Source organism: Muscardinus avellanarius (genome assembly GCF_963383645.1).
Source record: "Muscardinus avellanarius genome assembly, chromosome: 8".
Classification (NCBI taxonomy): domain Eukaryota; kingdom Metazoa; phylum Chordata; class Mammalia; order Rodentia; family Gliridae; genus Muscardinus; species Muscardinus avellanarius.
The window spans coordinates 115,916,573-115,928,585 of NC_137794.1; the positions used below are offsets into that span (position 1 = coordinate 115,916,573).

Consider the following 12,013-nt stretch of genomic DNA (forward strand, 5'->3'; position numbering starts at 1 on the left):
GGGAGGGTGGGGGCTGGGCCGCTGCTTGTGGCCCCAGAGCTTTCTTCCTGGCCTGAAGGAAGAAAGCTGCCGTGAGTCTGCCTGGCAGAGGACGCTCACCCTGTACTGTCTCCCCTCTCTCCCACTGTGGCGTGTGGACGGAGCAGTAGCCACGTTTCCAGCCTGCTGGCACTCTCTGACCGCACGTGTGGAAGAGACCTGTTCTTAAGCCACCCCCTCGGCCTTTCTCTCTGTGTCCCCGCTCCAGCAGGTGTCCCAGGATGCATGGGGTCTGAGCTGGAGGAAGTTTGGGTAACCAGCTACCAGATGGCAGTGGAGAGGACAGGGGACTCCTGCCCCCATACACACCTGGGAGGCCCCACCCTCTCCCTTGCAGAGGAGTCGCCCCGAGGAATGTGCTGCTGCCCTGGGTCTCCTTGTTTGTTTGTTTGTTTGTTTATTTATTTATTATTTTTTGGTTTTGTGGTGGTAGGGATTGAGCCCAGGAGCATTCTATCTCCGAGCTACACCCCCAGCCCTATTTTTTATTCTTTATTTTAAAACAGGGTCTCACTGAGTTGTGGAGGGCCTAAGTAGCTGAGGCTGTCCATGAACCCAGATCCTGTCTCAGCCTCCCAAGTACTGGTTATTACAAGCATGCACTACCACACCCGGCTTTATTTTTGTTTTTTGGTTTGGTGTTGGAGGTTAAAGCCATGGCTGCTGTCCTGGGTCTCCTTGTTTCATTTTATTTATTTATTCATTTGTTTGTTTGTTTGTTTTTCGTTTGGTGCTGGGGATGGAAGCTGGGGCCTTGCATATGCTATACATCAGACTGGCTTTTCCTGTTCTAGACCCAGCAGCAAATATTTGTGTCTAATCACACCACCCCTAGGTTCAAAAATTCCCGGGGTTCTCTTCTGCACTCAAGGTAAAACACATACACTTAAACACCCTTTCCACCTGGCTGTGGCCAGGTCCCCGGCTCGCAGGCTTAGCCCACACTGACCTGCAGCTCCACCCGCCCCTCAAGGCCCTTTGAGGCTGCTTCTCCACCCCCATTTGTGTAATGGCAAAAGTAACAAGGAGGCAAACTGGAAAGAAAGGAGAAAAAATATAGTTTTAAAATTTAGAAACTTCATCATCTATACCCTGCAAGGTCTGTTCTTTTTTAGATAAAAGGCCCTTAATAGGCCACACTTATAGTCACAATGGCCCACCTGAAATTCCTGTGATTGTGGTAGACTAATCCCAAAGGTGACTAATCCTCACCTAGCACCTGACCAGAACAGCTGGACCTGCCACACCAGGTACGCTAACTGCCAATTTCTGCTTCTGTAGGCCTGCTTGCTTAATAGATGACTCACCCCCTTGTGGTTTTCTCCCTTACAAGCCCCTGCCCCTGGCAAGTCGGCACGCCCCTCCACTCAGATTTCTGGACTGAGGGCTCCGCCGCTGGCCAGCTAATACAGGCTTCACTCGGCACCTTCCCCGGACTCTCGGGTCTCATTTCTCGCTAAACCTGCAGACAGCGTTTGAACCATGCACCGGCCACCTCCCCACCCCCTGCCCGTGTCCTCCATCCTCTGACAGCCCGTCTTCTGTTTTATTTGCCCACGCTGTCCCTCCCCCAGGACGTGAGATGAGTTAATCTCATTTGCTGTCTCCTACCTGAGGTCTGGGAAGAGCTGGTGTCAATGACCTGTGGGTGAGGAAGTGAACGGCAGGTGAGCAGGCCCGGCCCGCCCCACAGAACCTTCCAGACTGCAGTCGGGACCGTCCTGGCTGCCACGGCCCGGGATTTCTCCCCGGGGCTTCACCGTCATACCTTGCGGGACAGGGAATGGTCCTTTGCCAATCCATCTCTTCCTTCACGGCTGAAGCCCCATGACAATAGGCAGACGGAAAAAGAGGACGCCAGGCAAGGCTGGGCGTGCCGGTGATCCCAGGGACTGGGAGGCTGAGGCAGGAGGATCCTAAATCTGAGGCCATCCATTCCTTCAGGATGTGGATAAACCCGCAGGAACACACAGATAAACCCGCGCGAGCCCGGGGATAGGAGCTGTGATTGGAGCACCTGGCTTTCTTGGCCGAGCCGGGTGTGATGAAAACAGCCTGCTGGAGATCGGTCCCGCCACCATTTACCTGACATTTCTCATCATCCCAGCGACTGACACAAATAGGGACAGATGGCATCTCTGAATATTTCTTGTTTTGATTTTTATTATTGTTTTTTGAGATAGTGTCTTGCTGCGTTGCCCAGTAGCCTTGGAACTCCTGGGCTCGAGGGGCCTGCCCAGCGTCCTGGGTATCAGGGATCACAGGCTGGGACATGTTTGGGATGACACTGGCGACCCTTAGCTTGGGGAGTCCCCTCGGTCTCGGATCTGCCCAGGGACGGCCGCTTTGGCGCTGGACTACCTTTCCAAGGCTGTCTGTAGAGTGCTTCACAGTGGAAGGGTGGAGTGAGGGGCACAGAGGAGGGTCCTGCTGGCCCTTCGTAGTCTGGGGAGGGTCCTGAGCCAAGGAAAGCGGGCACCTGTGGAAGCTGGAGAAGGTAGGAAAGCCGGTTCCCCCCACCCCCAGGAGGAAGCAGCCCCGATGACCCTTTGATTTTAGCCCTGTGAGGCCGTCTGCAGCTTCTGAGCTGCTAACTTTTTTTTTTTAATCACAGGTTCAATCATTTGCTGTAGCAATAGCAGAAAACAATACCCACGCCTTGCGATGGAGCCCTTTACAGCTGTGTCTTTGTTTGCCGCGTGGCCGGAGGCTGGAGCTCTTGAGCCCTTACTAGCTGCCCTGGGATTCCTGTGGTGGTTTCCATGCTTCTGCCTGCACAGAGCTCTATGGGGGTCCAGGAGGAGCCCCCACTTTGCCCGGTAGCACATCGGGCATTTTACAACTGCGGCAAAAACGTACGCTTGTGTTTGTGTGGCGTGCACAGTACACGTAGTGTGTGTGGCTTGTAGACACGTGCTGGGTAGGAATTTACCAAGTGGGAAGGAGAAGTGAGGGTGCAGAGCCAAGGACCACGGCACAGATCTGCTCTGCTTCTCCTCCTAGGAAGGGCGGGCCTGCCCGGCAGGGGCAGAGTGCGGGAGACATGGCCCGGACCGTCCCCGCAGCCTCCCGGGGTCATCTGCTTTGCTGCATGACGTGACCATGCACCATTTCCTGGCAGCACCCTCCTCCAAAACAGACCAGAGCGCCTCACAGGAATGGGTGCTGCACACACGTGCACAGAGGTGCCACCACGCCCACACACACTACACTCACACCTGTACAAGTGTATTCATGAATGCAGACCTCGACACGCATGCGCATATGCAGTGCCCCATGTGTGCAGACATTCAAACACACCTGTGCATGCATCCCTGCACGCACAAGCTTACATGCCTCCCCACGCACACGTGTGAGCAGCTGGGGTGCTGTCCACCTGTCCTGAGGTGGAGCAGAGGCTCACAGCAGCTTGAAGACAGCAGGTGCCGACACTGTTACCAGTAACCACACAGAAGTCCAAGGTTCTTGTTATGCTAGAAAACATTGCACTTCATAAAACCCATGTTTATTCAAAAAATCGATTCTGAAAGTCTGGAGAGCATAATAAATATCTGTACAGTGGCCGCCCATCTCAAACGCCAAGTATAAAGCGTGAACGTGAAGGGATCTGTAAACATAACTGCCGAGCTTGTAAACAAAGCGCCGGGAGCTGGGTGGAGAAGCGCGTTCCGCACTGGCAGCTGGGGTGCGGGCAGGGGCTGCGCCTCCGCCGCCTCCCTGGACTCAGGGACCCCAGTGTCCTTTTTGCCACTGTGACTTTTGGGGAGGCGAGGGGCAACAAAGCGTGTCAAGTAGAACAAAGTGCGAAACAAATTTTATCATGTGCTTGAGAGAATCAGTAAAGCGTAAGGTAAAAACCCCAGTGTGCGTCTTCAGGGGTAACACCACTCGGTGAACAATACTGGTTAACATGAAGCACTATTACCACTTAAAAAGTCGAACACAAAAGGTTGAACAATCTTCCAAACACCAATACACACAGAATTAGTCTAAAACCACATACAAACCCAATCTTAGGATTAAAGTGAGTGAGATCTCCACGTCTCGCCCACTTTGACTTTGAGGGTGGGACCCTGCAAGGCTCTGCAGACCAAGGGGCAGGACTGGCTTGTCCTCCCCAGCAGGGCTGCCAGCGAGGCTGGCCCTGTGAGTGACCGCGCGGGAGCTCTCCGCCAGGTCGGGAAGCCTGGCACGCAGGCTGGGCTTCCTCGCTAGGTGCTGTGGTGGGTGGTCCAGGAGCCTCTGTGGTCAGGGAGGGCATCTGAAGGCCCCGGGGTCATCTGTGCCTGGCGGTGTGCAAAACGGGGACGTGGGCGCTGCGATGCCACCCTCAGGTACATACCTGCTGCTGCTCTTAAAGCACAGACGGTCCAGTGTAAAGAATCCCATCACGGCCTCTTTAGGCTATCTGTGGGAGGGTTTCAAGTATCATTTTGTTCTGGGTGAGGATGGGAAAGTCGAGGTATTTTGCGGACTCTCAGCAGAGCAGAGCGGGCATCCTCTGGGGGATGCACGGGCACAGCTGTCAGGACAGTGAGGTGTGATGGTCTCCTCGGTCCCCTAGGTATGCGTGTGGCTCAGGACGTAAGGCGGATACGGGGGCGCCATTGAAATGAGAGCAAGCCCGGCCGTGTGGGCACACGGGTACTGCGCCCCGTCCTCAGGGGCTCTCAGTCACTGCCCGGTCCTTCCTGCCCACACTGGAACTCACTAGCTTGAAGCAAACACATTCCTAGGCTGCAGGAAGCTGATGCCCATGTGGCAGGCAAAGGACTTAAGAGACTTTGCTCATTTCTACGAAGAAATCTGTGACATTAGGACTATTCACCTTTTGGGGGGTTTCTAACAATAAATAAAATAACTCAGAGCTAAAATGCCAAGTGACTGGGGAAGCCATTTTAGCCTTGGGAAAAAGGATGCTCCATTGAGAAAAAAAAGAAGTTCCCGATGGGGACTATGTAGAGAGGTACATAATCTGTTCCTACTTTTTTGTGGTTCTTTTAAAAAAAGAGAGAGAAAGCTTTGTGGAGTAATCAAAGCTTGTGAAATGAGTTTCTATGTTCAGCACTGAAAGCAAGGAAACCGAGCTTGGGAGTGTTTTCCAGGAGGCAGCTCTTTCTGGAGGGGAGGGTTGGGTGCTAGTGTGAGCAGTGGTGCGCGGTGGTCTCAGTGCACGTCCAGGGTGGGCGGTGCGCTGGGTGGGGCCGTCACTCTGCCGTGCTGGGGTGCCAGGGTGCACAGGTGGGCCGTGAGCCGCAGGGAGAGCATCGCCTGCCAGCCTGGTTAGGTGGCCCCTGGCCGGAGGCTGCTGAGGGGACCTCAGCATCCCTGAGGGAGACTGGAGAACACAGGAGTCACGCTAGGACAGGCCGGTCGGGCTGCCCCTTAGGAAGGGTCTCCTCCATACTCCTCCGCCTGGACACACTGGCCACGGTCGCTCCCCCACACCACACCCTGGGACACTGCACATCACGGAACGTCGATTAAAAACAGGTCTGTGTGACAGAAACACACAGGCCACACAAAGCCACAGTCTCTAGAGTGCCTCCCTCCGCCCCAGCCAGGCTGAGCAGGGTCACAGTTTTTCCGTAGACCAGAGAGAGAGGGAGACAGAGAGAGAGAGAGAGAGAGAGAGAGAGAGAGAGAGAGAGAGAGAGGGAGAGAGAGAGAGAGAGAGAAGAGAAAGGAGAGAGAGAGAGGAGAGAGGAGAGAGAGGAGAAGAGAGAGAGGAGAGGGGAGAGAAGAGAGGGGAGAGAGAGGAGAGAGAGAAGAGAGGGGAGAGAGAGAGAAGAGAGGGGAGAGAGAGAGAAGAGAGAAGAGAGGGGAGAGAGAGAGGAGAGGAGAGAGAGGGAGAGAAGGGAGGGGAGAGAGAGAGACAGGCAGCCCGACCTCCAGCCTGGCAGGTGTGTGCAGGGCCAGGCGCCCTGGGGAGGCTCTGCCTGCCAGGGGTGGGGGTCTAGGCTTGCCTCCTCAGGAGCAAGGAGGGGGCTCTGCCGGCTCCTTCCAGAGCTCCTTTTGCCTGTGAAAGAGCCTCACAAGCAAAGACCTGTGGCCCAGCCCTGGGTGGGTGGGCACTTTCTTCACTGAGAAGGCAAGGGGACCGCCCAGGGCGCACTCGGGACCAGAGGGGCAATCTTTGGATGCTCTGGGCGTGACCAGGTGTCTAACCTGACAGCCATGATGTCTGGGCACACCGGCCCGCTGGAGGGGTTCTGCAGCCACCTGGCGGGGGGCTTCTACTTGGGTGTTCTGCCATAGTAACGGGATGCCTGGGTTGGAGTCTGACCACTCTTTGGGCTCCAGGACTGGGAAGGACCCTCTCCCTATAAACACCAGTCACGATACAAGAAGGCCAGGTGCAGGAACCCGGGCCTGCGTGGTGGTGTGAGGTGACGCGTCCATTTGGTTTTGCTGGGGGAGGGTAGGTGGCAGGGCAGCGTCGGCACAGCGGGCTCCAAGATGGCTTGGTGGGGACCCTCTCCAGGGCAGGAGTGGAAACACACAGCCAGGCCCCCTCTGCCTTCGCGCTGCGCGGTTCCTGCAGCGTCGTGTCTGCGGCTGGCGCTACAACCTCGTGGATGTGAGTCTCTTCATCCCTCTGCGCTGGGCCAGGCTGGAGGACAGCACGGGCTCCAGCCGCGGGGCCTGGGGCGTCCTGTTCAGGGCGAGGTAGGTAGCTGCCATGGCGCCCTGCAAGACAGAGGGGAGCGCGGGTGAGCTCCCGCGTGGGGGCTGCAGCCATGGGCCTGGCCTCCTCCCGGAAGGTGGGATTCCTGGAATGCCAGGATTCCTGCGGGATTCCTGGAGTGCCGGGCAGGGAGCAGCTGAGGAAGCCTCTGGCACACCCGGGCTGTAAATGGCGGTGACTCCATCTCCGCCACGTTCAACTGCATCCCACCAGCCTCTGATGGCACTCGGCCCGGGGCTAAGCATGGCAGACTCAGGCGGAGCTTCAGGATGAAGCCACACAACTCCCTGGCGCTTACAGAAAGGCCAGGTCTGTGTGAAGTCCGCTGGGTCCCTGGAACACACTCCCGGCCTGTGCCGGGCCCGTCAACCTCAGCTTCCACAGCTTTGGAGACGTGTGCACTAAACGCAGACATCTGTTTGTGCCCATGACTGGTGACTTCTGGCACAGTGAGCCTTCCTCGGATGACCTGAGGCACAGGGCCCATTCCTGGCCCCCTGGCCCGCCCTCTGCCGCTTGGTACCTTCACCAGGTGGACGTCTTGTCTGCTCAGCTGGCTTTGGGACAGGTACTCTCGGTTGACGACCCAGGGGTGTTTGAGCACTTGCACGGCCGTCAGGCGCTGCTGCGGGTCCACATGGAGCATCCTGGACACCACGTCCTGCCAGGAGGGTGCGAGAGGGGGCTGTCAGGACGCCAGCGATGGCTCGGGAGGAGTCTTTAGGTTAGGGGTGAAAGGATCATGTTTGGGGCTAGCAGAACACAAATGACTCTGTGTGTGTGTGTGTGTGTGTGTGTGTGTGTGTGTGTGTATGTGTGTGTGTATGTGTGTGTGTGTGTGTGTGTGTGTGTGTGTGTGTGTGTGTGTTATGGGGACTGAACCCAGGGCGTTCTACCTCTAACCTACATCCCCAACCCTATTTTATTTTTTAGGTTGAAACAGGGTCTTACTAAGTAGCTGAGATCTTGTTAAATTGCTGAGTCTGGCCTCAAACCTGCGATCCTTCTAGCTCAGCCTCCCAAGTGCTGAGATTACAGATGTGTGCCAGCACACCAAGCTACCCCAATGGCTTTACCTATTACCAAGTCAGTGGGTTGCAGAGGGCTTGCATTTCATTAAAGACTTTACATCCAGAGGGACATCACTTGTGGGAATGTTAAACGGTGCGCGGAGGTTGTGGAAGTGCTATTTTAACAAAATGATATCCTTCAAATATAGCATTGAAATAATGAATATCCCACAGACAGAACCAATGCCCAACACTTGTAGTTATGTTTTTATCAGAACTATGTACAAGTATTTACCACATATAATCATTGCCACAGAATCTACAATCCTCAGCCATTACATACATCCACGGGTGTGGCTCTGATCAAGGCAATTCATATTTGATTGTAAAGTAATAACAAAAATTCCTAAAAGTGTTTTTATTATGTGCCTGTGTTCACAACACAGGCACATGCTCAAAGCATGAAATCGTCTAGATGCACTGGGTACCTCTGCTGTGCAGCACTGGGTACCTCTGCTGTGCAGCACTGGGTACCTCTGCTGAGTAGCACTGGGTACCTCTGCTGAGTAGCACTGGGTACCTCTGCTGTGCAGCACTGGGTACCTCTGCTGAGTAGCACTGGGTGCACTGGGTACCTTGCTGTGTAGCAGTCCTCAGCACTGTCCCTCAGATAGAAGGGACGAGGACCACCTCCCTGTTTTGCAGGGGAAGGCACTGCAGTCCTGGGATCACTGCCCACGGGAGACTCCAGTGGGGAATCCACACACTCTGCACTCTCCTTCCCTAAGCCTCCCAGCATATTGAAATATGAAGTGGAGCAGAACGCAGCACCAGTGGGAGGCTGGGATGACTTGCTGGGATCTCTGAATCTCACCACGAGGGAAGATAAACCATGCACTATAGCCACTCTCCATGGGGAAGACCAGCTGCCCGTGTTTGATGCAGTGATCTTTCTGACTCTTCAAGCATTTCCTGGGAGAAACAACGTCCCCAGCTCCAGCAAAGGCAGCACCAACAGGTTCAGATCTCACGGCCGGAGGCGGCTAAAGCACATTTTCACTAAGCGCGTGTGGGTGGGTTGGAGGGCGCTCTTGGGTTTGGCTTGGTGGTTGGGTGCTTGCCTGGCACGTGCAGGTTCCTGGCTTCATCCCCGCGCCATAAACAAAAAACCCAGGTTATGCACAGCTTTTCCTGAATTTGGAGGACAGCAGTTCTGTTATGAAAAGGCACAGGGGACCCCAGGACAGGGGAGGAGTAGGTGGGAAGAGCCAGGAGGTTCTGAGGGTCTGCGGGGCTGCACAGCCTGGACTCCAGCAGCGGTCTTCGCGGTGTGCTCGGGGCTTGGCTTTACTCCTTTCTCTCTGCCTCCCTCAAGATCACCCCAGGAAAGCACCCGCACCTGTGGCCCAAGCTGAGGCTCAACCTGCAGACTCTGCAGACAGGTGGGTGTGCAGCACGGAGCACCAGAGACAGTGCACGACCCTGGGTGTGCCTCTGCCTTCTCCTCCACCACCTCCTTTACATGACCCGCCCTGACTCCCCCACAACTTCCTCTAGACCCTCCACCAACCTGCACCCTGACCTGCTCTATCCGTCTACCATGACCTCCATCATCCTTCCCACTATGACCTCTACCATGACCTCCACCATCCTTCCCGACGTGACCTCTACCAGGACCCCCACAATCTCCACCATGACCTCTACCATGACCTCCACCATCCTTCCCGCCATGACCTCTACCATGACCTCCACCATCCTTCCCACCGTGACCTCTACCATGACCTCCACCATCCTTCCCGATGTGACCTCTACCAGGACCCCCACAATCTCCACCATCCTTCCCACCATGACCTCTACCATGACCTCCACCATCCTTCCCACCATGACCTCTACCATGACCTCCACCATCCTTCCCAACGTGACCTCTACCAGGACCCCCACAATCTCCACCATGACCTCTACCATGACCTCCACCATCCTTCCCAACGTGACCTCTACCAGGACCCCCACAATCTTCACCATGACCTCCACCATCCTTCCCACCGTGACCTCTACTATGACCCCCACAATCTCCACCATGACCTCTATACCCTTTAACCATGACCCCCAGCACCACATCATGGCCTCCACCGAAATCCCGTGCACTATGACCCCCGCCATCACCTCCGTCATGACCTCCTCCACACCCTTTCCCGTGATCTCTTCTAGATCCCCTACCACGATGTCCATGGCCACCCTTGCCATGCCCTCCTCGCCACCCAGCATCAACCTGCCACCACCTTCTACATCATCACCTTCACGACACTGCACCCCTCCCTGCCTGAGGTCACGCCACGATGGCGAGGGCAGATTTGGAATCTGAGCCCTGTCTCCTGTTCCCCACTCAGCCCTTCCCAGTAGCTCAGAAGGGAGACCGGGGTGCGGCTTACTAGTGATTGGAGTGTCATTCATATTTGATCAGTGATGTCACCTGGAAAAGACTGAGTGTCTAGTGGTCGGGAGGGCGAGGCCTGCCGCAAACTGTGTCGCACTGTGGATAAGCCAAGCTCAAAGCATGTTCAAGTCACGTAAGTACCCTCCGTACCAGACCTCCATGTGGCTGGGGACATTCAGGGCCACACCACTGAAAGTGTGGGGACCAGTTGTATAGGCCGACTTGGCTCGGTCATGACATTAGCTGCCTGGTGCAAAACCATGTAGACGTTGCTGGGAGTGTGTTTTAGTTGTGATTTGCACCACAGTAGAGGACTGTGAGTAAAACAGTTATCCTCCGCTATGAGGTGGCTTCATCCCACCTGCCGAGGAAGAGGTGATCTTGCAGCAGACAGCTTCTGGGGTCAAATCATCCCCAGGTTTCCAGCCCACCCACCCACCCTACAGATTTCAGACCCCTAGTACCATTAGCTAGTTCCTTAAAAATAATCTTTCTATCCCTCCTTTTCTTCTCTATGTCTGTGCCTATGTCTATCCCTAAATCTGCAGCCCTACCTCTTTTTGGTTCTGTTTCTCTGGAGAACCCTAATACACTAAGATAATGAAAATGTAAACTTTTAGTACTTTTTTTTTAAGCTTTGGGTCCTAAAAGCTGTATGACAGGAAAAGTCTATATGTTTATATGGAAGGTATCCCTTTGCTTCCTGACAAATCATGGACTCTCCACGCGAGGTAGGGAGCTTGGGAAACGCACTCACTTTCGCCGCATCAGATATGGAGTCCCAGTTTCCTCCAGAAAGGGCAAACTTCCCACTGCCGATCCTTGCCAGGATCTCCTCGGGAGTATCGTCCGGCCCATTGGCAAAAGGGGTGAATCTGTGTAATGAGAAAGTTTATGGCAACGTGCAGTCTACAACTTGATACGGCTGCTTTGTTGCTAAAGGGAACAGCCCTCCTTCCGTTGTTTTCTAAGTCCTAGATTCTGGCAAGGCTCACTGTTTCTGGTGTGATGCCCACTTTCCTTACTTGATCAATGCTAGAGGTGGACGAAGGAGGTGAAGAAAGGTCTGTGGACACCAGTGTGCATCCTTTCCCAAACCTCTGGGGCCACACTGTGAGAGGGCGGTACGGGGCTCTGCCTGGGATTTGGTTTCCATGGCAACAGAGTGACTAGTGGATGAGAGCAGGGGTGTCTGTGCAGGAGACCCACGGTTGACCCGTTACCAACTTTGTGTTCTCAAACAAGTACATCTTTTGAGCTTCAACTAAAACATGGGTGGAATGGCGCGATCATGGGGATCCGTACAAGTGCATGTGAAATGACAGGCGTGGCCCTCGCCACATCTCAGCAGCACCCTAATGTGCACCCGCCTGGTCAACACGCACGTCCCGCGACAAGCGTCGCGTGTGGCTTCCACCCTTCTTTGGTGGCAGCGTAAATGCTGGGCGTGTGGCAGCACACACCCTGGTGTGGTGGTGGGTAGCCTCCCTGCCCTCCTTTGTGGGAGGTCCTCAAAGCCCCTTCCCTGTGGACAGAATCCGCTGGTTTATCACGGAACGCCTGAGACACAGGCCTCCTTCCTTCTGTGAGGGTGTTGGCAACACTAAGGATGCACGGTCCAGGCTGGGTCACTAGAAGTCAGGAGCAGTGGCTCTTGTAGGTCCCGGTCCCTCCTGGCCAGGAGGGGCCTACGGTGTCCTCTCTCCTCTCGAAGGCGAGGGGCTTAGCCCAGAGCTAGGAGCTCTGCAGGCACGAGTCAGAGGGCAGGCCAGGCCTCTGCTAGCACGTCACGTGTCCCGTGACCATGGACGGCCTGCATGTCTGACGCCCACGAGAGCCACG

At 55.3% G+C, this 12,013-nt stretch overlaps 1 protein-coding gene across 4 annotated transcripts in view; it reads right to left on the reverse strand.

Annotated features, from left to right (window-relative positions):
* Nucleotides 1–6,603: 6,603 nt before the first annotated feature.
* Nucleotides 6,604–12,013, reverse strand: part of RPS6KA2 (ribosomal protein S6 kinase A2) — a gene marked incomplete at both ends in the record, with an annotated part of 314,056 nt that continues 308,646 nt past the window's right edge. For all 4 annotated transcript variants that reach the window (XM_080699904.1, XM_080699903.1, XM_080699902.1 and 1 more), the window contains 3 exons: nucleotides 6,604–6,729; nucleotides 7,251–7,388; nucleotides 10,929–11,046. In XM_080699904.1, the coding sequence (XP_080556030.1) occupies nucleotides 6,604–6,729; nucleotides 7,251–7,388; nucleotides 10,929–11,046 (382 nt within the window). The remainder of the gene's footprint in view (nucleotides 6,730–7,250; nucleotides 7,389–10,928; nucleotides 11,047–12,013) is intronic.